At 34.4% G+C, this 26,855-nt stretch overlaps 1 protein-coding gene across 1 annotated transcript in view; it reads right to left on the minus strand.

Annotated features, from left to right (window-relative positions):
* CSMD1 (CUB and Sushi multiple domains 1) overlaps positions 1-26,855 on the minus strand; it is a 1,308,402-nt gene that overhangs the window by 205,923 nt on the left and 1,075,624 nt on the right. The window contains exons 27-33 of the mRNA XM_072855145.1: positions 25,712-25,903; positions 22,868-23,006; positions 17,868-18,055; positions 15,633-15,827; positions 7,917-8,033; positions 4,473-4,586; positions 2,469-2,564 (exon numbers count right to left, since the gene is read on the minus strand). Of these exons, the coding sequence (XP_072711246.1) occupies positions 2,469-2,564; positions 4,473-4,586; positions 7,917-8,033; positions 15,633-15,827; positions 17,868-18,055; positions 22,868-23,006; positions 25,712-25,903 (1,041 nt within the window). The remainder of the gene's footprint in view (positions 1-2,468; positions 2,565-4,472; positions 4,587-7,916; positions 8,034-15,632; positions 15,828-17,867; positions 18,056-22,867; positions 23,007-25,711; positions 25,904-26,855) is intronic.

Consider the following 26,855-nt stretch of genomic DNA (forward strand, 5'->3'; position numbering starts at 1 on the left):
TCTTTATAGTATTACACTGAGGAACAGTGTGTGATGCACAATCCAAGCTAACTTCAGCCAAAATAACTATGAAACTGTAGGTGGTAAAACCATGTTGAAGCACAGCTATATTGTTTTGACAACATTATGCTGCCTATACATATCCAGAACCGATATTTTCATAAACACTTTAAAATATTTTCTCTATTTTTCTTTTCTTTTTCTTTATGTCTTGAGAAAGCTGAAATGAACAGTACTTCTATGGATAAAGACTTTAGGTGAATGTAACAAAGATTCTCATAACAGCTCTTATGCTGTACTTACTTGTTAAGTGAGTAACTGTCAGTATAGAACAAATCCCCAAATATATTTTTCTATTGATTGTGTTAGAAAATGATCACTATTTCATATTTTAACTGTAATTGGATGGGGCAAAAATTAAGTATAAAATAAATGCTAATAATACAATTAAGTATAAAAGTATAAAATCTTTCATTTTGTTTTTAATATCTGTTTCAGGTAAATGGATATTTCTTCATCAGAACCACAAGACCTATTTTCTGTGTCATTATAATGTCTGAATATAAATCAGAAATTGTTGGAATGTTGATATTGTGTAACAAATCTGCCAATTTTATTTTTACTGATTTATTGAATTCCAAAATGCAGCTAGCAATTCTGGGTGGATTTCCAGTGCCCATTTCAAATGCTGCCCAGTGGCATGTTTGCACTTTCATGTCTGGGAAATCTGACTTTTAACAGAGATCAAATATGTGCCTCCTCTGGTCCATAGCAGTCTAGTAACTTACATCCAAGTCAATACAAAATAAAGATGTTGTCATGGTTTAGCCCCAGTTGGCAACGAAGCACCACACAGCTGCTCACTCACCCTCCCCCCTGCGGTGGGATGGGGAGAGAATCTGAAGAGCAAAAGTAAGAAAACTCATGGGTTGAGATAAGAACACTTTAATAATATAAAGAAAATATAATAATAATAATAATAATAACAATAATAATAATAATAATGAAAAGGAAAACAACAAGAGAGAGAACAAAAGCTAGGAAAAAACAAGTGATACAACTGCTCACCACCCACCGACCGACGCCCAGCCAGTCCCCGAGCAGCGATCGCTGCCCCCCAGCCAACTCCCCCCAGTTTATATACTGAGCATGGCATCATACGGTATGGAATAGCCCTTTGGCCAGTTTGGGTCAGCTGTCCTGTCTGTGCTCCCTCCCAGCTTCTTGTGCACCTGGCAGAGCATGGGAAGCTGAAAAGTCCTTGATGAGTGTAAACATTACCTAGGAACAACTAAAACATCAGTGTGCTATCACTACTATTCTTATACTAAATCCAAACCACAGCACTATACCAGCTACTAGGAAGAAAATTAACTCTATCCCAGCCAAAACCAGGACAGATGTATATCTCCTTTTGCTCATAACTGCACATAATAGTCACTGTGTCCAGAAAACAATTTCTATCATCTTGTCCCTACTCATTTTAGTCAAGCAAAACACTGGCTAGATTTAATAGATATTTCTATCAGATAACTAAATTAAGTAGCTACAACCTGGCCAGCTGCTCACAAACAGAGAAGATCTGTTTGTGCATGTGGACACAAATGCCAGCTTGGGCTGCAAGGACCGCAAGATAATGAAGTTGAGGAACTGGCAGAAGGTTGGAATTAAGGTGAGCAGACTTTGGCATATTCATGAAGTTGGTACATAGATTCTCCTAAGTAACTAAGTCTCCTAAGGCATGAAGGGGAAGGATACTGGTGAATTTTTTTAGAGAGATTTGATAGCCTTAGAACAAGTTATCCCATGGTGAGGGAAGACTGGGAATTTGGGCAGAAACCCTGCAGGGCTAGACCAGGAGCTTTTCAAACAATGTACAAAAAGGGAACATACCACAAGTGGAGGCAAGGACAGGTAATAAATCAGGAGTATGACAGCATTGCTCAGCTACTTAGAAACAAAAATCAGGAAAGTCCAAGTCCAGCTGGAGTGAAAACTAGCAAAGGACATTAGGGAAAATGAGTCTACAGGCATGCTAATTACAAAGGGAAGTTCAAAATATAAGTGGGTATGTTGATGCATTGGGGGGGTGTGGGGTGTGGACAACCTAATAACAAATGATGCAGAAAATATTTAAGTATTAAATGCCTTTTTTGCCTTGCCTTCACAGTCCTCACCATGTACATCTACAGTCTGAGGAGGACGTGAACACTCAGCAGTAAGGGAGCAACAGATTACAGACTACTGAGAGAGGCTGGACCTATTCAAATCCATGAGGCCAGATAGGATTCATCACAGACAACTGCCATTATGAAGCCAGTCTACCATCAGGAGAAGACCCTAATGGCTGGAAAAAGGTTAAGACCACACTCATATTTAAAGAAATACTTTAAGACCTAAGGAGAATTCAATTAATAGACTGTGTGAGACTGGCACCAACGTCTTCCACCAAAAGCAGACGTGTTTACCTTGGTAAACAAAGTGGAACCCCCTGGCTGATGCCCCACTCTTAGCACTGAATCGCAGAAGAATTTGATTAGATGTAGCCAAAGGCAATGTCTCTCCTACAATGAAAACAGAAAATAAATAAATATGCAAACCAGAAACAAGTTACAACTCTTCACTATGTGATCAAATATACTGTTAAAATACATAGTTTTATGTTTTCTTCTACAGTTAAAGAAAATGTAAATAACAGTATAAAATTAAATTTGCCATTGGAGGTTTGAAAACTTGTCAGAATAAAAAGACTTCATGATTCAAAAACATAAACTTTCTGACATTTACTGCAGCTGTTGGAACTAGAGCTCCAATAAACTACTTGTCTGGGGAACCCTACTGTCATTTGAGGCCAAAATTTTTGGTTAACTTTTTTCTGTGACTGACAGCTTTACCTCGCCTTGCAAAACACATTAAACAATTAAAAGTATTTTAAAAATGCCACAGGGGATTTTCATGTGATGTTTACCATTTCAAAACTAAAACTGAAATGAGAAAGAACAGATCCATGACTCATTTCATGTAGTTGCTTCAATAAAATATATGGTCACACACGAACTATATTACATTATTAACTCTCTAAGAGCATTTCAAATTTTATATATTGACTTGAGGATTAATAAAGATGTTTAATATACTTTATCTCCTTTCCTGAGATATCTATCTACTGTCACGATAAAAGTTCAGTAATGAATCACTATGGATCAAGTTACAGTACATTTACACTGCAAGGATGCCACTCCATATGACAACTGTTTTTATTCTCATTGGATTATATCAACCCATATTTTAGGAAATTCCTCTGAAATTAATTATAATGCACTAAGTTAAAATATCTTAGACAACTGGATATATAGGATTTATAATTCTTTCACTTAAATTATTTTTATATTATTGTAACTAGCAATTCCACATAACAGAATTCTATCCTAAACCAATGTAAATCAGATATGTCACAAGTAATAAGTGAAAATCACAAGTTTAAATTCCCTTCAATTATTTTTAAATGTCCACTATGAAAACAGACATTAATTTCAAATTTTTTATATGTTTGATGCAGTAAAATTGGGTGCTTAGATGTGTTATCTCTTAAATTTAAACATTAAAAAGCAAATATTTTGTTTTGTTGCCAAACTCTTGCCAGTAATTAAACAAATTTTAAAATTCATTTATGAACTCTTATTATGACACAAATAGCTAGGATTCACCAGAGGAAAATGATGAGTTGAATTTTTCAAATAATAAAATGTATTCTATAAATCAAATAGATATGTTACATTCTTTTAATATCAAATATTTCTCCAATTATTCAAAGTGAAAACCAAAAAGCCATGAAAAGCCCCGGATTGCAAAAATCTTAAACTCACATATAAACTTTCCTAAATACTAGGAGTGTATGACAAAACACATTCATAGCTGCAGAAATATATTTGTATATTATCTACCTGACATGAGCATAATCATTATATATGCATACACTGGAAATTCTGTGCATGCTGAAATCCATATAAGTTTAATTATGATTTCACAAGGTCAACATTTTGCTATAGTTACCTGAATGCAACAGCTGGCCTGCTTTTAGTTTAAGTGCATGTTTGCATAAAGATAATTGCATTTTGTGAATACAAGTAATTTGTGTTTAAATTAGACATTCAGAAAATGTAGATGTGTAATTCACAGCGTTTAGGGGCAGAGAAGATAATTATACCTTCCGATCTGCCCTCTTACATAAAGATCTGAGAATTTCATTCAATTATTTCTGCACTCATGCCAGTGATCAGTTCTTGCCTAAACCGTATGTTCCAGAAGAATGTCTTGATTCAAAGATTTAGAAGGGTCCTCAATTTCCCTTGTCATCCTGTTCCAATGACTTTATTATTATATTTCCAAATGAAATTCATAACATTCTTCTGATTTATTTTTTCCATACTGAGCTGTGTAAGAAATGTATACTTCTTTTCTTTATTACTTACCTGAGTGGGATCCAGACAGTGAACTAAGAAGTCTAGCCTGAGAGTTTTCTCCATCAAATAATTCTGCCACATCATTTAAAGCTGTCTGAAAATAGGCAAATTGTCCAAACACAACTACATTTAAAAAAAAAGGGAAGAGAAAGAGAAAGAGAAAAAAAATAAAAAGAGAGAAGATAAAACAAGAACCTAGTCTTAAAAAAAAAAAATTAATGGGATATTTTTGCTTGTCATAGTTACCAGTGGATTCCTGCATGAATCCTTTCCAAGTTAATTTATTGTCTACCATGATAAAACAGCTGAATTAAACATAAGTAATAAGAATCTGACTTGCTTTTCATTATTTCCTTATTTTTAATTTAAAAAAAAAAATTAAATCACTCTTTCTCCAAAAGTGTGCTTTCACAGTCAAAACAAGTCCTGTTCCTTATTGCGTAGGTACTTATGAGAATAAGAAAATGGAATATCTAAAAAGGAAAGCTTTTTACCAAAATTTCATTACCAACCTTAGCAACTGTTAGGTAGCATCTATTGTCACACATGATTAGTTGCTTATCCAGCTTTAATCTGAGGAAAATATTTTGAACTTATTGATTTAGCTATTTTTGTAACTTTGTATTTGTATTTATTTTATCAGAAAGAATATTAAAAAAATATTGAAAATATCAATGTGTTACTGGTTTTGACATATTGCTGCACTTAATTTGTACTTTAGCTGTAAGCAATTTAAAGTGTATTAACAAATAAATAATTTAATTGTATGACACGTCTCACTAGTAAATATCAAATGGTTCACTGAATTTGAATATCAGATAGCAATAGAGACATGAAGCAATAAACCAGTAAAATCAAGTCAATAGAAATATTACTTCATCACTCCAGCCACCCATACTTTATTGACAAGGGAGGAACCAGTTTTAAAATTATACCTATTCCAGATTCTGTATACAAACCACAGGTCCTCAATGCAGCACAATTTCTGAACAGATTGTATTTTCCAACTTCTTGTAAAGTTCTTATTTTTTTAAAAAAAATTGCATAGTCCAACCTCCAACTGAAGTTCAATTAGGTTGCTCAGGTCTTTTTCTGAGCAAATTTTGAAAATCGGCAAAAATTCTTCTTTGAGCTACCTGTAATTAATTGCTGTCATGGTGAAGAATATTTTCCTTATCTCCAGTTGGAATTTATTGTGCTACAACTTGTGACTACTGACACTTGTTCTTTCAGAAATACTGCCACTATGTATTTCTGGATGGAAGGGTCCTCCTTCACTTATCTTCTCCAGGCTGAACTTCCTTCAACTTTTTCTTGTACTGTGCTTCAGCCTCCTAATCATCTTGCTGGCTCTCTGTTGGACTTGTTCTGTTTTAGCAGTCTGTGCCTTGTCATTGGGAAACACAAAACTATAGACATAGTTTCCAGATGTTTCTTCATGAAGGCTATAAAGAGGGAAACAGTACCTACTCTCAACTTTCAGGCCACATCCTTGCTAGTGCAGCCCAAGTGTCCAGTCTTCATTGCTGCAAGGGCATCCTTTGTGCAAACTATTATCAACTAGAAGTAAAGTTATTGCAATGTTCTTCAATCCCTAAACCTATTAGAACTGCTAAAAATATATCTTTTTAAAGGAAAATTTATATCACAAATTAAAAAGGATTGGTTTGAAGTTGTGTCTATGGCACATCCAGTATAGAGAAATAATTTTGTCAAGCATTTGCCAAGCATTTTAAATGTTAGCTATAGATTCTACTTGTGTCAGTTTCTCTTTCTAACAAATAAGAATAAAAATATTTATTTGCTTAGGTGGCTGGTGAAAGGGTTGTGTAATTTTTAAATAGCATATAGTAAAATATGAAATCTTGAGCATTATTTATTAAAAACTTCTAAATTGTGATAGTAACCAATTATTCAATATACTAAGTAAACACCAAAAAATTAAACACAATATAATTACTTTAATGAACTTTACAACTACTGATATGGGCCTAGAGATATTTTGAATGTTCGCAGTCAGGAATTCTAGTGAAAATATTGTGTAATACAGCCATTAATTGGATACATGTGTCTATCTGTAAAGCTCCAATAGAATTTCACTGTAACTACTGTCTTGGGGATCTAATCATTCAGAATTATTTGATGGATCCTTTCTGAAAGTTCCAGCCACTTTCTTGTCCTACCGGTTATTTTCTTGCGTTCTATACAGTTCTAGCAGGAAAAAGAAGAATTACATCTTATCAAAGCTCACTTTCTCTTGTAGAAAAGTCAAAACTATAATAAAAAATACAGAGTACTTTTAAACTTTCCTGTAGTACAAATCTCAAGGATTTGTGTTACTCTCACCCCTAAAACATTGATGAATAACTTTTATATGATACATATTATGTTTTTTGAAATAGGAAAATAACTAATTAAAATGTATTTTATTTGATAATTATTTAAACATAGTTGTTGCAAGTATCTACTGTGCAAATGTATTTTTTTTTTCTGAAGACATGCTTCTGAAATGTAAGAACAAACTTTCTAAAACATGATGAAAATAGAATTAATAATTTTCTTACTACAAAGCTCTGAACAAAAATTCTGAACAAAAACACTGAGCTTGTCTCTAATAATAATAATAATAATGGCTAATAATCAAGAGTTCAATCCTAGAGTGACATTATGAATTATTATTAGCAGGTGTAATGAACTTCTCCCAAGCTCTCAACCTGTAAATCTCTAACTGCTTCTGTCAGCAGCTTTCCAAATTCCTTGGTGAAAAAACTGCTGAGTCCTTACAGGTTTTGTTGAATATAGAAAATACCAAACACACTAAGTTGCTGTGCATTCAGTCTTTTGGTAAGTAAGTAGTAAAAGGGATTTTATTGCTATTTGTCTGGACTTCAATTAGGGAAACCTGCTTTGCAGAAAACCATGCCCTGCATACAGTTGCACAAGTTCTAGAGATTTTGTCCAAGTATTTTGACACATTGAAAGAACCAGTTTTGTGATTTTTCACAAACATTTCTGGCAATTTTATGTAAAATTGCTTTCTTTCCCTCCACTTACTTGTTAAATGTGATCCTACTCATCTTACCCTTGTTAAAACATGAAAAAAAAAAAGTTAAAATATAAGAGAACACTTGATACTTGTTTTTTGACAACTGATTTTACTTTGCAGGAAGCTTGAATGAATGATTATCCTCTGATGATGAATGATGTAATCAATGAAAATATTCGGGATATGCTTGGATAGCAGACACAGATGGCTTAGATGAAGTCTATTGATTACTCTAGGGAGAAGTAAAAGGTCAAAACCCTAGAATCAATTTCTGTGTCAAGAATACATTTATTTTTGATAAGCAATTTGCAATATATTGAAAATCTAAGGTCACTATTACACATGAAGGACATTTGAATGGTGTAACAATGATTAAAAATTAATAAATCAGTAGAAGAAATTTTTACCAAATTCTTTAGGTACTGTTATGGAATAATGGCAAGTCTGTCCAGCAGTGTAATTATGAGGATAACTTGGTGATAAAACCACTCCCTCTGATCCAGTATACTGCCCTCCACATGGTGCTGGAAACAAAACAGAAAGAAACGTATTACATTAATTACAGTTGTCTGTATTAGTTCAGTCTGAAAATGAAAACCTAAAGATTACAAAGTGACAGTTTAGTGTTTTTGCTGTTGTTTGGTTTTCCTATAATGACATATCTCATGTTTCTCTCTCAGGATATAATTTTTATTAAAATTTCTTTAAAATTAGAATACATGAGTATTTTATTTAACCACAAGTATTCATATAGGACTGGAAGTATAAAATACTTAGTTGAAAGAAACTGTAAACAGCAAATTGAGGTGGGGTTTTTTGATTTTAATATATGTCTGTATCTAGCTATCTATGTATCTATGTAAAAAAAAAGCTCAGAAAAAAAATATGGTACTGCATAATTAAATGGCACAACACAGTTGTCTTGGGTCTCGGAGGAATACATAGATATGCTAACAGTACCTTGCACAGAATGCCATGGATTCTGCTTTGTGAATGTATGCTTGAATTGCCTTGCTTTTCATAACTTCCTAGATGATTATCAAAAGAGCATAGAGCTTATACATATAAAAAAATCTTTGGATTCATATGTTTATAAGACAGAACAGAAAGAGTAAGAGAAACTCTTTACAGCTAAAGAAGTTAGAAGAGATATCTAAGGACGGTGGAGCCCCAACCTTCAAGACTAGTCAGGAACTATGTAAGTAGCAGTTTTGCCTGCATCATGAGAAAAAAAAAATGAACAAGCATGCCTGGTATGTTCCTTCCATGTATGGGCAATAAATGTGGCATGCTCAGGGACTGCTGGATGTACCTATTATAAGTGAAAGCACTAACATCATAGGAAGTCTGTGTCTCAAGGATTTCTCAGAAAAAGCCAAAGCAGGGAGTGGATGAAAGGGAAATATGCTTTTGGAGAAATAGCAAACATAAGGAGTGGCTATTTTTAAGTTAAAATATCTCCTTGTGTTGGATATTGAGTAAATACATCTCTATACAATGAAAACAAAGTATTGCTGTCACTCTTTTCAACTTTTGAGAACTAATGGAATGGCTTGTCTTCCTATCAAAATCTTCATTACAATGTAAGTCTTATAATAATTACATTAGTTACATACAATCCAGTGCTCTTTTTTTTTTTTTTGTCAAATGATTTAATCAAACACTACTAAAACCTACAGATTTTACAAGAATAAAAGATTGTTGTACGCTGTTATTTTACCCAAGAAGCCAATAATGAAATTATTTTAAAAATAACTAAATAGGTAAATTAAATTATAAAAACCTAGAATAGTCACATTACTTTTGTTTTTAAGCAAGGAAAAGATCATTGCATAATCTAAACAATTACTTTCTACTATAAGGAACAAAGTAAACCAATGTTACTCCTCTCTGGGAATCTTACATATAGCAGATGATTACATTTTAACTACTGCCTGCAAAGCAGCTCTGAGGAGAAGGACCTGGGGTCCAGGTGGACAAGCTCATTGGTCTGGGGCTATCAAAGGACCCTGTTACCAGCTCCCAGCTCTGCTGACCTAGCTCATGTGCTGCAGGACTGAGCCCAGTGAGTGAGGGCACAGCCTGTGCTTTGGTCATCCTCGGCTCCTGGCTCACCTGCCCTTGTGGAACAGACCTGTTCTTTCTGCTCCCTGACAGCAACTGGGCTTTAAAATCACACTTGAAATATCTCTACAAGTTTAACTTCCTTATACAGGCAGCAATTAATACTACAAATCTGTGTCTTCTCTTAGCTGCTTACATGAATTATTCAAAAATCCAATGTAATGATAGAAGATGAGAAGTTTAATCTATCAGTAGGCTGAATAGGATTATGTGGCTGAAGTGAAACTCAAATATCACAAGGAATCCGTTCATGCCATGAATTTAAAATCTTTATATTTTTTTCTTTTCTTGCTTTGAGAATACCAGAAACTAAGCCACAAAGTCTATCTTCTAATTACCAGATTAAATTCTCAGGTCATGAACATTTCACTGGAATGAAAGTATATCACTTATGCTTAATTTAAAACAAATTCCAAAGTTATGGAGTGGTAAAAATGTTCCCTTCTAAAATGTGTTTTCCTATTTTTAGATATGTTTTTGATAATATCTTTGATAATATTTATGATAACATCTTTGTAGTATATCCACTCTGTAAGGAAAGCCTGTGAGTGCTTAGGATAAAGAAGATGCAAGAAAAGTTCTCTTGTAGGTTAAGGCTGTAAAATTTATCAGTGCAGTGCTGTGGCAGTCAAACATATCCTAAACAGAGCTCTCAGTTTTGACTATAAGTAATGTTTGTTTTAGTGAGCAAAAAATACATATTCAGAGGATGTATTTTAATAACATCATTAAGGATTGTGAAATTAATAATGAAACAGTATGCCTGAGACTTTCCATTAGTGTTTCAGAATATACCTACTGGCAGTTGCCAACTGTTACCTAGATAAATATGAAATTTGTTTTCATCATGTCTGACTGTAAAATGCTACCTTAAAAAAAAAACCAAACAAAACCAAAAACCACATCGCAAAGTTGAATTAATTCACTTAATTGGGGTAATTGACTTAAAGAACTAAATGCTTCATTTTCAGAGATTCTTAGGATTTACTATACAGCACTCATTTTAGGTTCTTCTCCATTTTTTGTGCTTCAAAATTGGTAATGTTTTTTCATTCAAGATTTTAAAGAAGTTCAAAAAGGGGTAATTAACTATCACTATAAAGAAAGAAATATAAACTCAGAACATTGTGCTAAAATAGCATCATGAGCATTTTTGTTTGATATTTTCAGTTTTGATTGGGTTAAGTTTTATGTTACAAGAGGGCTTTACATGACAGCAAAGGTGATCCTGAGTGTATTTTGGTTCTGGCCTCCTATATGACTCCTGCCCTTAAAATTATGTATAAATATGTTTTACATAATGATTCTGTATTTCGTATCTATATTTAAACATAAAATAATTTATTTTGTTTACACCTTCCACTCACATAATTGTTCTTTTACTTTAAATTATTAGTGTCTCAATTTTACTCAAAAATATTCCCTGTGACAAAAAGAAGGATTCTTCACTCTACTTCCTTTGGATCTTTGGCACAGTCATCATTACAGTATTGTGGTGAAATGAGACTTACAGGGATCGAAAGAGCTCATGTAGTCCTCAGTAATCTGTGGTTCCATTATAACCCACAATTTGAGATTTTTGTCCTTCTCATAAATCAAGTCTATTTTATTAAAGAGTTATTTAAGACTCCACAAAGGAGTATAAAGAGATACATTTATTTATCTAGTTCGGTTTACTCCACACTAGAGACGTAAGTGTAGTAGCCATGTAAATGATACTTTAAAAACGTCCACACCTTAACCAAAGTCATAAGAGTATGTGTTTTAAAATGGAACACACAGTAAACCATACTAGATAAATAGACTTAAAGTACTTCCACAAGCATGTATTCCACTTTAGTTTTACTCAGATTTATTGGTGTCAAGATACCCAATCTTTCAGTTAGTAATTTCTGCTTCTTTAGACACCCAGTGTTATTTAGAATAGATATCACAAGCATCTCAATACTGCATTAATTGTCACCTTGGAATAAGAATTATAATTATTGAGGCTGAAAATTAAAATGAAGTCTCAGAGCTATGGCTAACTAATTTATCCTCTATCTCTTGTTTCAGCATTTGTGTTGTATAAATATAGAACAATTTTAACAAATTAAAATAAAGTTACATATATTTGTTCTTGTCAATAAAGTACTAAATGATTTATGTTGAAAAATAATCTCCTGTAAAATTTTAGATTTTTAATTATCTATTGGATGATCCTCAGAATGAACTCAGTACGAGATATTGATGTCTATTTTGTTAAAATACAGGTATTGTTTTAGGAGCTCTGTCTGTCTTCTAGAAATTTATTTCTGGGTGCAGAAAATAGAGGATTCAAAAGAACATTTCCCCTAATTTTTTATTTCATATTTTATAAGGTGTTATAATAATAGGTATTATTTTAATAGGAAATTATTTTTTAAGAAATAGGATGTGCATTCTGCTTTAAAAAATTAAGAAAATAATTGTTGATTTTTAAATTTAAATTTGAATTCTGTGTCAAAGATCCCAAAAAATAAGATGAGAAGTATATCAGTTTGCAAGGTGAACCACAGGTCATTTTTCTTTTTCTACACTACTCAGTGTTTTATAACTTCTTAAATAATACAAAATATAATTGTTCTACAAGTGTATTTTCATAAGGCATTAAAGCTAAACTATTGCAATGTCACAGCAAAAGCTGCTTTCTGCATTCTTTATAAGTAAAACAATTCATCCTGCTGCTCCTTTTGATCTAAATATTCACCACATAAAGGGAAAAAACATTTGCTATTTTTCTTTGAAATCTTTTAAAAACCAAAGTTACTGAATCAACAACCCCTGAGAAAACAACACCCATCCTAATTCCTCTTTTTTGTTGATGGTGGTCAGCAAGCTCAACATGAGCGAGCAATGTGCCCTGACAGCAAAGGTGGCTATCAACCTCTTGAGCTAAATGTTAGGAAGATCATTTGCCAAAAAATCAAGGGCGGTGGTCCTTCCCCTCTACTCAGCACTGGTGAGGCTGCATCTGGAGTGCTGTGTCCAGTTCTGGGCTCCCCAGTCCCAGAAATACATGGACTTAGTGGAGTGAGTCCAGTGAAGAGCCACGAAGGTGATTAAAAGACTGGTGCATCTTTCATATGAACTGATGCTGAGCGAGCTGGAACTGTTTAGCCTAGGAAATAGAAGGCTCAGGAGGAACTTATCAATGTGTAATAATACTTGATGGGAGGAAATGAAGAAGAGGGAGGAGCCAGATTCTTCTTAGTAGCATCCACTCACAGAACAGGAGGCGATGATCACTAATTAAAACACATGAAATTCCATCCTAACACAATAAAACACTTTTCTGCTGTGAGGGTAGTAAAACATTGGCACAGGTTGCCCAGAAATGTTGTGGAGTCTCCATCCATGGAGATATTCAAAACCCAACTGGACACAGTCATGGGAAATCTGTTCTAGGTGACCCTGCTTGAGCAAGGAGGTTGGAGTAGGTGATCTCCAGAGGTCCCTTCCAACTTCAGTGATGATATGTACAGGGGTCCATTCAGGAGATAAGCTAATTACAGTGTAGGTTTGAGGACAATCCAGTAGCCAGGGTCAGAAACAGAACTTTAAACAAGTACATATAACATAATTCAGGAAGGGAGTGAAGGCCCAGGGCTGAGTTTAAATAGATCTCCTGGGCCTTTGGGCAGGGGTTGTAAGTGGAGATCCCAGCTGAAGCTGATCAGGGCAATTAAGACCTGTCTGTGCTCTCAGGGCCACACTTGCAGGTATTAAATTAAAATCTACACAAACTGATACTTTAATACCCTGTGATTCAAATGAATAATAATAATAATAATAATAATAATAATAATAATAATAATAATAATAACAATAACAATGACAACAAAAAACAACAAAAGCAATAATAATAATAGGTGTGTACAAAAATAAGTATATGCAATAATGATAGGTATATAAAAATAACATTATAAATAATAAAAATGTGTCTAGAGTAATTTCATTTTTTATGGGCAAATCTGTTTAGCATGCAGCTATTGACCTGTTGCTCTAATATGAAAGGCTTGAAAATAAATGTTGCATACTTTTGCATTATTCTGGGTTCTCTGTTTCATTGATAAATTACTGGTTTTCTTTACAGAATGGTTCTACAATCTCCATGCCTTTCCTTAAATTGGCATAATCCATAATTCTGTCAATATTCTGCCCACCACTGAAAAGATGAGTTTAAATGAGATATGCATATGTGTGCGTATGTATGTGTGCATGTGTATGTGTGTGTATATATATATATATATACATTAAAAAAAAAAACCAAACGTGTGTGTTTGTGTGTGTATGTATAGGCATATATGTGCACTGGTGAGACTGAACCTCGAATACTGTGTTCAGTTTTGGGCCCCTCACTACAAGAAAGACATTGAGGTGCTAGAGTGTGTCCAGAGAAGGGCAACGAAGCTGGTGAAGGGTCTGGAGCACAAGTCTTATGAGGAGCGGCTGAGGGAAGTGGGGTTGTTTAGCCTGGAGAAAAGGAGGCTGAGGAGAGACCTTATCGCTCTCTACAGCTACCTGAAAGGAGGTTGTAGCGAGGTGGGGGTCAGTCTCTTCTCCCAGGTAACAGACAATAGGACGAGAGGAAACAGCTGCAAGTTGCAACAGGGGAGGTTTAGGTTGGATATTAGGAAATATTTCTTCACCGAAAGGGTTGTCAAGCATTGCAACAGGCTGCCCAGGGAAGTGGTTGAGTCACCATCCCTGGAGATATTCAAAAGACATGTAGGTGTGGTGCTTAGGGACACGGTTTAGTGGTGGACTTGGTAATCTTAGGTTAATAGTTGGACTTGATGATTTTAAAGGTCTTTTCCAACCTAAATGATTCTATGATTCTTATTTTGTGTGTTTGTGTGTGTGCGTCAGGGCAGGGATTACAATCCAAAGTGCCTGAATAATGTGAGACTTGTATTGAAGTCTAGTAGAGTGGTGTTTTCACAGCTGAAGTCATGGAGAGAAGTAGCAATTAAGCACTATGGATAATCAGCAACCCACTGCATCAGCTTCCCATGCCTTTTTTCTTTAGGACTATAGACATAGACTTTGGCTATGGCTACACTGGACACTAAACACTACGAGAGCCTGTTCTTTGGCCTTGAGACCAAACAGCATGATGGGCCACAGCAAATACCTGTAATAGTATTAGTCCTAGTACTACTAGTCTCACTTTCAGAAACATGCAGGTGGCCTACTGGGAACAGCCTCTGTCCCATGCTTACTCCGGCACTGTGACTATGAAACTTTAAATAGTGCTGTAAGGTCTGGACCAAAATCATGCCTGGAAATAGTCTAACAACTTAAGTCTAACAACTTAACCTATTTCCAGTCCCCAGTCCTTGCTCTGAGCACAATTCAAATAGTATATGCGTAGTCTAAGTTGCTACATCCTTTTAAAAGGCAGTTCTAAATTACTATCACTAGGAAGGTAATACCTAAAAATAACACATCTTGAGACTATGTGGGAGCACAGATAAATCCCTATTATGATAAATCAGTCATATATTGAAGCTCCATTTTGTTGAAAAGACTGCCCCTACTTGCAGTCTAACAATAAACTGGCAACAGACAATACAAAGAGAATAAAAAGAAACAATGGATAGGCCAGTAATACTTCATAATTACTATTTAGTCTATTTTATATGGATTTTCATACAGATCACAAAGCCTTGCACTAAAATTGACGTAAAGGGGAAGCCATGGAAACTTGCATACTACATTGTAATCATTATTATGAACATAACAATACGTGTTGATTTCAGAATTGAAATATATTAAATATATTTTCAAATAGTTAAGACAATACATTAATGACTAAGCTATAGTCCCAAACTCATATCATTATAATTTTTATTTTTTAACTTCAGATTTTTTTTAATACAAGCTATATGCATAGAAATAGTATAAATAACCTCAGGGACTGAGAACCTCTGAATTCACTGGGGGGACAAGGGAAATGGTAAGAAAACGGTACATACCATTACAAGATGGCAATGCTCTATTCCATGCTGGCTTTCCATCTGCACCAATTACACATGTTATAGTTGAAGGATCGATAATCTTATATCCAGAATCACACTGGTAAGTAATAGTTGAACCAAGCTTAAAGTCTGTTCCGATTCTTGTCCCATTCATGATGTTTCCAGGATCAAAACAAGCTTCCCGTGGTTTTTCTGTTAAAATGAATTAAAGTAAATCTATATACTTTCAATTAAAAAAAACCAAACCCTGAACAATTATTAGTGTTCTTTTCCAGTCAGTTTACATTTTTCAACAGCTTATTAAAATATTTTTCTTGTTTCTGTACTCTTACTACAAGATCATGCATGTTTGCATTAGATTGGTTATCTATCTGGACAAGAAAATTATACTCAGAGGATCTAACCAACAGCATTTTCTTCCTACCTTTTGTTAGTAGAACTCTCCAAAAGCTGAATGACTCAAATGAAGTTTAGTAGTGTAGAAGAAAAACTACCATTTCTAGAACTCACCACTTAGCACTATTATGTTTTTTAACCAAGTATCATGCTCAGTACTCAATAACTTCTGGTTAGAAAGCTGCCATACTATGGAATAATTTAAACATTAAAAATGTATTGTTCCTCTATGCTTCACTAAAAATATGAATATCCTTAACTAAAAATATGGAAACAAAATATTAGTATTACTATACTGTTGATAACTATGCAATGCTTTTTCCTACAAAAGGCTTAAACACAACTCAGTCCCTTTAAAATCTATGAAAATATTGTGTAATATTACTTCTATAAACAATATTTTGCTAAATATGTGAACTCTTTAGGAGGGAAGGACGCACCTTATATAAATAAAGTTCATTATAGGAGGCAAAGATTTTTTATTAAAAAATTCCAGAGTCAAATTCATAGTCAAAGTTTATAGCATGCCTCCTTCCCTTACTAAATGTTAATAAAGCACATATTTTAATGAAATACTCAAGGAATATTATCAGAAAGCAAAATTGGATGTCCATAATCAGAAATGTAAAGTAATAAATCTTATATAAAATATTAAATAATGTCCTTAATAAAAATATTGAATTATTAGGCACAAATGTACTGTCCATTGGCTATAATAACTTTTCAAAATATACTGTTCTGCTCTTATATGTTATATTTTTATTTCCTTATTATTTCATTTAACTTCCAGTTGCATAGAGGCACACATATCAGACTATGCTGAGAACAGAAAATGCATACACAGCAAAAATGTGTATGCACATTTTCAATGGACATCTTTATCTGTTTATCTCCTTCTGCTCAACTTGTCATTTTCTTTCCTTGTAGGCCAACAAGTCTTCCTGGAACAAATTGTTTTCCCATTTTATTTATATTTTGTTTCAAGTTTAGGTAGGAACAAACAGACTAAGATTTCATCTATGGCAATATGACAATTACTTTGGGAAGAAAAGACTTGCCAATGTGGAGAATAATGCATGATGCTCGATGAAAGATGAAGACTAAATACGAAAATTATTTAATAGTTCTTTCTAACCTCCCTCTCTTTCACTGGTACGTATTCTTTAGGTATTTTTGTTCCTTCATTTTTGACAGGTACATTAATGTGGTTTGCTTCTATTGTCAAGAATAAGAAGCTGAGGCAGCATCTCTGTTGATGAAAAACAGCTTGATAAATCTCAGCAGAGATTACAATCAAGCCAGAGACATCATCTGTGACCAGAAAAGAAACCAGCACTTAAAGTGAGTGTGTGTCTTTAATAAACAGTCAGTGTAACCCATTCTCTGGCTGGTAATAGGTACCCCCAAACGCAAATATTGTCCTGCAGTAGTTATTCAAAAAGGTATATGTAGATTCAACAACAAAGTGGAAAGGAAAATGTATTGGTATGTATCAGCAAGGAAGCAGCAGCAATGTATTCTAATTGGGTAAGACAATTCCATTATTCTACAACTCTTTTCCAAATGCTACTTTTGATGTGCATCTTCTATATCTATTTTGTTTTTCTGGAAGATGAAAATGTGCATAAGTAATGTGAAAGAAATTTCATGAAAGAGGATTTCTGTGTTCCTCCACACACTTTTACAGAAAGTAGTTTTTAAAACCTACATCGACGCAAGGAGATATTTGGCAGTTCAGTATGAGTACATCTTGAAGTAAACAGATTTGAGTCTCAATAAATACTAAATAACATTTCTTTCCCTTTATGTTTCCATAGATTATGGTGAGAACAGTACCTTTATAGTCAATGGCAAATCCTGACATTCCAACAGAAGCATCACTACGAAAAGCCAGAAACAGACTGTTACCACTGCTCTCTATTCTTTCAGGAGCCTGTGAGCCTTGAAAACTGCCAATTAGAGGACTGTTGGAATCTTCCCCTTCATAAATATGTAGAAAATCATAACTGGGTTCCATACTGAAGCTGAAAATAAAGAAAAAGGAGAATTAAGTCTTCATTTATTTTTCATGAGTTAAACACTACTGTGACTGTGGCTGCCAATCTTCTGCCTAACACATTTTCTTCTCCAGAAATAAAAATCTTTTCAAATATGATTCACAGTGAAAATTTACTAACTTTCAATTGAATTCTCTTTACCATTGATTTGAACACCTTCGGCTTTCCAAAAGATCTACTATCAGGCCATCATGCAGGCTCTGTCTACAGTCAATGAAAAAGAAGCATATCTTCCCATCTATCTTAAACACCTTAACAAGGTGGCTGCCTCTTACCAGTGACCACGGGAATGATCCAGACAACTAGCTTAAATTAAAGGTCCAGTTTTAGTTGGCTAAGCTGGATGATATTAAATCCACCCATTACAAACATAAATTCACCACTTTAGAAACAAGATACTTTCAAATGGACAGACCACTATCCTGGAACTTGCCTTTGTCCATACCCAAATTATATCAGAGAATTATGATAAATTAAAGTGAATTATTATTCTCACTAAACCATCTATGCTATGCCATATTTGATGACATTTATATGTTTATACAAAGCAATTGTGAAGAAAATATGAATGGAATGTCTTTCAGAGGAATTTAATTGAGATGAGTTCTGAGACAACATAAAGATAAAAACATGGGCATTTATATGAGAAATTTATACAGAACTAGATAAAATTATATACTAGGAACACTGAAAAAAATATAAGAAAAGTAAAACTACATTAAAAAAAGCAGGCAAGGACTCAGTCAAGTGAGGGGATTTTTTTCTTTCTAATGATCTTTGTAAAACAAAATAAATAAATATTTGGCTTTTTTGCAAGTGGTTAGCTGTTTTTCTTTCTGTTACGTTAGTTAGTACTGTTAGACACAAACTTTTCCAAATCATGTAAGACAAAAAAGAACTGTATCTTTAGCTAAGAAACCAGCAGAAAAATTTTTCCTAAGTAATGTCAAATGGAAATGGCTTCATATAATGTATAATATTTTATGCCCTATTTTCAAGAGGAAAAAGAAGCAGAAAAATGTTTTGAAACTTTCACTAAGACAGAGAACTTTTAGTTTAGAGTTAGAAGAGTTCAAAGAAATAGCAGTCTACAGAACAAAAACAAGGAAAAGCAAATAGTACAGGGCAATGGTTTTCAATCTTTCTGTAGCCAGCACACATATGACAAAATATATTGCATCTCTCTATTCTCAGCCCACATTCTCAACCTATGCAGACACTGCTGTCTTCTCAAAGCCAGTTCCTTGAGAATAGTACAGGTCTTAGCTGTAGCATACTGTCTAACAATGGAAAATTTTACATTAAATGAACATAAAATGGTTAAGAAAATAGATTTTGCAGCTGTCAAAGAAACATTACCCCTCTCAATCATCTACCAAAGGTCTTGGGAGTCTGAGGAGGTCCCTGCTGACTGGAAGCTAGCCAATGTTATGCCAATCTACAAAAAGGGCATGAGGGAAGACCCACGGAACTACAGACCTATTAGTCCAACCTCAGGTCCTGGAAAAATTATGGAGAAGATTAGACTGGGTACTATTGAAAGGCATTTAAAAAATAATGCAATCATCAGGCACAGTCAACATGGGTTCACAAAGGGGAAATCCTGTTTAACTAATTTGATATCCTTCTATGATAAGGTCACCCACGTAGTGGATGAAGGGAAGACAGTGGATGTAGTTTTTCTGGATTTTAGTAAGGCTTTTGATACTGTCCCTCACAGCATCCTTCTGGACAAGTTGGCCAGCTGTGGGATGAGCGGGTTCATGGTGCACTGGGTGAAGAACTGGCTGAAGGGCAGAGCTCAAAGGGTTGTAGTGAATGGGGCTACATCTGGCTGGCGGCTGGTCACCAGTGGTATTCCTCAGGGTTCAATTCTAGGGCCAGTTCTGTTCAATATATTTATCAATGATCTGGAGGCAGGAGTTGAATGAACCATTAGCAAGTTTGCTGATGATACCAAATTGGGAGGTGCTGTTGACTCTCTTGAGGGACAAGAGGCCTTGCAGAGGGATCTCGATAGATTGGAGCATTGGGCTATGATTAATGGTATGAAATTTCACAAGTCCAAATACCAGATTCTGCACCTGGGATGGAGTAATGGCAGGCACAAGTATAAACTGGGAGAGGAGTGGCTGGAGAGCAGCCCTGCAGAAAGGGATCTGGGGGAGCTGGTCGCCAGCAGGCTCAATATGAGTCAGCAGTGTGCCCTGGCAGCCAAGAGGGCAAACCGCATCCTGGGGTGCATCAGACACAGCATAACCAGCCAGTCAAAAGAGGTGATTATCCCGCTGTATTCAGCGTTGGTGTGGCCTCACCTTGAGTACTGTGTGCAGTTCTGGGCCTCACAATTTAAGAAGGATGTGAAGGTCCTTGAATGGATCCAGAGGAGGGCAACAAAGCTGGTGGAAGGGCTGGAAGGCATGTCCTGTGAGGAGCAGCTGAGGACATGGGGTTTATCTAGTTTGGAGAAAAGGAGTCTGAGGGGCAACGTCATTGCTCTCTACAGCTTCCTGAGGAGGGGAAGTGGAGAGGGAAGTGCTGATCTCTTCTCCCTGGTATCCAGTGATAGGATGCATGGGAATGGTTCAAAGCTGTGCCAGGGGAGGTTTAGACTGGACATTAGGAAGCATTTCTTTACTGAGAGGGTGGTCAAACACTGGAACAGGCTTCCTAGAGAGGTGGTCGATGGCTCAAGCCCATCAGTGTTTAAGAGGCATTTAGACAATGCCCTTAACAACATGCTTTAACTTTTGGTCAGCCCTGAATTGGTCAGGCAGTTGGACTAGATGATCATTGTAGGTCCCTTCCAACTGAAATATGCTATTCTATTCTATTCTATTCTATTCTATTCTAAAAATCGAGGAAGTTATTGAAAGGATTGCAGAGATGGAATTATTTCAGCACTGACATTTTGTATAAATCAGAGAGGGTTTCTGATAGTGCATTAAGTTATTTGTGTTCTAACATTAAATATATTTGTAAAAATATCTCTATTTACTTCTGTATTACAAAGTTACCAGCATGTATTTGCACACTTTTTCATTAAATATGAATCCATATTACTCTTATGGTCCATTTATACTAAACATACAGTATTTATTAAAAAAAGAAAAGTAGTCAATGTTTTCCATTTTGTCTGTTTGACAACCACATGTGTACAGATAATAGTGTTGGTTTTCCCTTACTTCTTCATTTGTACTCCACTTTTCCTTTTTTATTGTAGTTTTCAAAAAAATATTTACAAGATTAATAACCCCACAGTCTACACCCTGAAAGGCCCTATATTGCCATCAGTCAGAAGGTGAATGAGTTTCCAAGATTATTTTCCAACATCAGATAATTTTGTAAAAGGTAGTGCCAAAAACCTGGGAAGCTATGGCATAACCTTTTCTTTCAGATTCTAAGGAAGATTTCTGTCTGGAGAATTTAAGAATTTCTAGCACAGATTATCAAATTTAGGAAAGACTCAGGCAGTCCAGTGTGTATTACTGGACTGCAATTATTTATAAAATGTACTGGAAGTATAGCATAAACTGAAAATTCCATTATATTGCTCATACTTGTATTCCTTAAAATAGAATTCACAAAAAAACCTGAATATTGAGTAACTATAAGTGTCTTTCATCTTACTTGAAATGGAGCATTTGAGCTGATTATTTAGGCAGTTCACAGAGATATGCTGCTTACCATACCTATCATGCGACATTTTCAAGAGTGTAATTAGTGGAGAAGTATTCTCATCCCTTAATGTTATTTGATCAAACACCTGAAGAACAGAATTATTGTATTCTTGATTATATAATTTCAAGTACCTTAGGCTTTGATTCTTTAATTTCTTGTGTATCAATATTTTATAAGAAAACACATTGCAGTCAGTCAATGAAAGAAACTTTTTTTTTTGTTTTGGTGGGTTTTTTTTAAAAAAAAGGTGCAAATATTACACAACAAAATTCTGAACATGCCATCATGTCTTCCTAAAAGAATCAGAATTGATCACCATCCCACTGAAGTCAACAGCAATGTCACCATTCTTAGCTTAAAAATCACACTTAGGATAGAGTATCAAATATATACATCCATAGATGTATCCATACATCCATAGATATAGCAGGCAAGATGATTATATAGGCCTGATTCAAATAGAAATGAGAAATTGAACACATGAATATGACTATATCCCTGAACTTCAATTTGTGTTAAAAATCTATGCAACAAATGATGGACGCAACAAATGATAATCTATGCAACAAATGATGATCTATGCAACAAATGATGGTTGATGATGGAACACTGAGTAAACAATTTTTTTTTTAAATTACGAGAAAACATTATCCAGAGGTATTTTCTCTCTTGATTACATAGACCAATTTTTTTTCCAATCTATGCACTCCAAGGAAGGTGTATTTAGCCTGTATTTGTAGAAACCTTTAAGAACTGAGTTACAGACAGAGTTTCCACTACAGTTCAAGTCTCTACTATAAGGTACAACATTGTAAATCAAGCATTTCTACAAAATTGACATTGCTTTTCAAAGATTTTTATTTCATAGGTCACAGAAACTTTTGTTGCTCAGGAATATATTTGATATCAAAAGTGCCATATAGCTATACTAATTTTTTTAATGTTCTTTAGAAGCAATGATATAGCACATATTAGATGTATGCTCCAGGACTTAGCCAGAGAATATAATTAGAAGCTTTAAGAAGTGATAAATGATGCCATTTTTAGATGTGACATTTAAAATCCTGTTAAACAGAGGCATTCATCTAGAAATGGTACCTTTTGAATATCAAGGCAATGACAAAGTCAGGGTTTACTTTTATTCTCCAGTCACATTCTTTCCCAGGAGGATAAGGCTGTGGATAGTTAGGTGATAAAATAACTCCTGCTGGGCCTGTCAGGTTTCCTCCACATGCAGCTGTCACAATGTAAAAAGAGATAGGAATATGGTAACAGGTTAATTTAACAAGCATATATTAGCTGTTAAATAGGAGTAAATTAACTTCTACACTTACCAAAATAATAATAATTTAAAAAAAAAACCCAAAGCTTTCCCACTTCCAGCTAGCAAACATTTTTGTACGTTCCTTAAAAAAAGTGAGCTCTCTTCATATTCAAAAGAAGCACAAGAAAAGCTCTTTCTAAAGGAATAAAAACATGAAGTTAAATAGGAAGTCCTATATATTCTTGCTGTTACTTAATCCCATCTCTATCAAGTTGGCGTATTTCTTCTTATGTACTGGAAGTACTTTAAGAACTGGGAAAGCTCAATAGCAGGATTCAGGATGCAGTTTCTTTTGACCGTAGATGTAACACAAACCAGTTTGATTCACTCAGTAAAGGTATTACCCAAATTGGAAATCAAATATATTCATTTAGTTACCATAAATTGAACATTACTTTTAAACAGATAAGGAATTCAACTTCCAAAGATGATAATTACATAGGAGTCAACATGGGCTGCATCTACATTACCAAGTTGCGCAGACTGACAGGAACGCATCTGTAGTGCAAAACAGCTGGTACTAAGGATTTGGAATCTGTATTAAACATTCTAAAGAATGATTTTTTTCAGGCCATTTCTAGTCTGGTCCAATGGACTGAATGCTCACTAGTGGTACATCAGACGCACTCATAGAACACATCTTGCAGTTTAGTTTCATTCAAAATCTCCAAGAAATTTCAAAATCATGAACTAAAGTGTGAGCAAGAAAATGTACTTGGAAACCATGCTCCTAACCCAAATGAAAACATTAATGAAGACAGTCCCCTTGTGGTATTTATGAAAACAAAGTAAATTTTTTTTCCCCCTCCATTATTTATTTATTTGTTTATTTATTTAAATATTCAGTATATTTATGTATCTGGGGGTTTTTGTGTCGGTAGTTTTGGTATTTTTTTCTTTTTTTTTGATCCAAGGTGTGTTTTTCTGTGTTTTTCTTTCTTTAATTTTTGTATCTTTTTTATTTTATTCATAAATAACAGTTGCAGGAAATGTTTCACATGTTCCTCATGTGCTGATGATTCAGCCTGAGATAACCATGATCAAAGTTATAAAGTATACAAACAGAGCAGAAAACATTAAACAATCAGGAATGGAAGTCGCACAATGTTCAGAGTACTGAGTAGCAGAGTTATTAAATGTAAATCATTTTTCATTTATAAGTCAGCATACTGAAATAAGGACTTTATGGTAATTTTTAAAATGACATATAATGGCTTTAAAGAACCCTTAAGTTTTCTAATATTGTCATGTCTACAGTAAAGATTACTTTAATCTGCTTTCCCCTTCAAAGTCACCTTGAATATATGGAAGAATATGTATATACTTTTTGCCCAAAGGCACTCTCTTTCTTTCCTTCTTTCTTTCCTTCTTTCTTTTGTGCCTTTTTTTTTTTTTTACTATACTGTAAAGAAATACAGAGTGATTAGAATTGGTATTTACAGAAAGAATATGATCTTCTAGACCTTTAGGTACCAGATGTCTTTTATTTTTTATTTTTATTTAAATATTTTTAATTTGTGAATAAACCCAGTATGTCTAGTAAGCATTTTCATACTGTTGTTTATACATTGCACACAAGATATCCAGAAGACAATGTTCAGATTATATGCTGCTCCAATTCTGCTAGATGATATGGAGTTAGAGACACCATCCTGCATTATTCTGAATCCTACTCAGTATTTTTGAGATATCTCTAAACACTTTAGAGAAACAGAGGGACTGCAGTTGTTTGGGGATTTTTTGAAAGAGCCTCTCCAAAATGGCTTGTAGAAAGAAAAAGAATTATGCTTATTCCACTGCTATTAAAACATATTGGATCTGGGGTTTGGGATCATTAAAATAAGTCTTAATTTAATTATAAATCAATAGGCAACAAAATCATAAAGATTTAAAAAATTAGTATACCTAGCAGATAATTTTTCACAGATGTTGATTAATCATAGAAGAGCTACACTGATGACCTTAAAATACATTTCAGCAAGACTTCTAAGCCTGTAATTATTAGTCTATGGACCAGAACCTCAGAAAAACCTTTATGCCATATAGGACTATGGAACCAAGAATCAAAACTTGTTTCAAAGAAAGAAGATCTCCCACCCTCTCCTGATGTTATGGAAATATATCTCATTTCTTTCAACAGCATTGTCACATGGACCCCCTTCTCTACATCTACCTTTCCCAGAAAGCATCCTGCTTCCAAAAAAATATCTTTAGCTTCCTAAGGATTGCATAGGAAGGGAATCTAATCTATAAGAGAATTCAGAAAATGTTCAGAATAAATAATGAACTGCAGTTTACATAACTAAATTATTACATAGAAGACCATTCTAACAAGACCATTTCAACGAGAATTTTTTTTAATCCAAATCACCTCTTCCATTTAATTATTTCTTTGTCCATTTTAAACTTGTATGAAGTTCAAAGAATAGAATAGAGTGAGAAAATTACATGCAAAAATAGTGTTAATCTTGAAAATATGGCTGTCAGTAATGATAAGTATGGAATAATTGTGTTCTGCAAAGAGCATCACTCCAGCATGAGCATCATATGCCCACTAGTTGAATAAGAAAACTGATCTGTATTAATCTCAAACAGAAACTAACATTTCACCTTATTACCTATGCATGTAGGAGGATCAGGTTGCCAGAAGAATCGGTTATTCAGTTGCACACATGTAATTTTAGCCTGTCCCTGAAGTTGATAGCCAGGGTCACATTGAAAGGTGGTAGTGTCTCCAGGCTCTCTGCTGTCTCCATATCTAGTGCCATTCTGTGGTGTCCCAGGATCGTTACAGGTTGATGCAATAGAAGCTGTAAGGGAATGATGAAATAAAAGCTTTAATGTGTGGATAGTAAACACCCATATTTAAAAGCACAATATTTTTACAAGAGCATTCCAACCAGAGGCAATATTATTTACTTATCGGTTAATATAGGAAGGCATTTTGTTTCTTTATTTTTATGAGAATCTGCCCACTGAGAAACGTCATGATTATGTTGGTTTCCTGCCAGTTTCCTTAGTATAAAATATGGCCTGAGAGGAAACAAACACAAGCTTTTCTTTCTTTTTTTTTTCCTTTTTTTTTTTTTTTTTGTCCAGTTAATGCATCAAAAGAGCTAGTAATGCCTTTTCTCACTTTAATGTTCTGGTTATCAAAAAAAAATTCTTTATGCACTTTGATGCCTTTTGCACAATAGGGTAAGTAACATAATATAAATAACATTATTTTATAGTCTTAATATCTTGCAGCATGCAAATGCTATGTTTACCCAGCTGGCTGAATGAAATAGGTTTTATGTAGCCCTGAAGTTCTCATTTCAGGGGCAAGCAACAACTTTCTCAGAGTACGCTCAAACTGAATCTAAGTAAAATATCTCACCTATGTTCAATCTCCTGAGTTTGGATATGGATTTTGCTTTGTAAAAATATAAATTAATTAAAAAAGCAATGTTAAACTGAGTAGAACAATCAGTATGGTACGACTTAAAGCAAGTAATCATCCAGAAAGCAGATACACAAATCTACATCCACTATGGATTTGTGGAAGATGCCAGGTCTCTTCTAATGGCTTCAGGTATTCAACATCCTGAGTTGCACTAAACATCCATCTTCCCAAGGAAAGAAGGTCCCACCTCTGGAGGCTACTGTCCTTAAATGACTGAATTGCACTGTTTCCTACCACTCCAGGCTGCTCCACCCAAACATGTCCTTTCCAAAGAACTTACCACAATTGTGAGCAAAAGCCAAAATAAGAAGTCACAA

The sequence above is a fragment of the Ciconia boyciana genome, chromosome 3, assembly GCF_034638445.1.
Source record: "Ciconia boyciana chromosome 3, ASM3463844v1, whole genome shotgun sequence".
In the NCBI taxonomy this organism is placed as follows: domain Eukaryota; kingdom Metazoa; phylum Chordata; class Aves; order Ciconiiformes; family Ciconiidae; genus Ciconia; species Ciconia boyciana.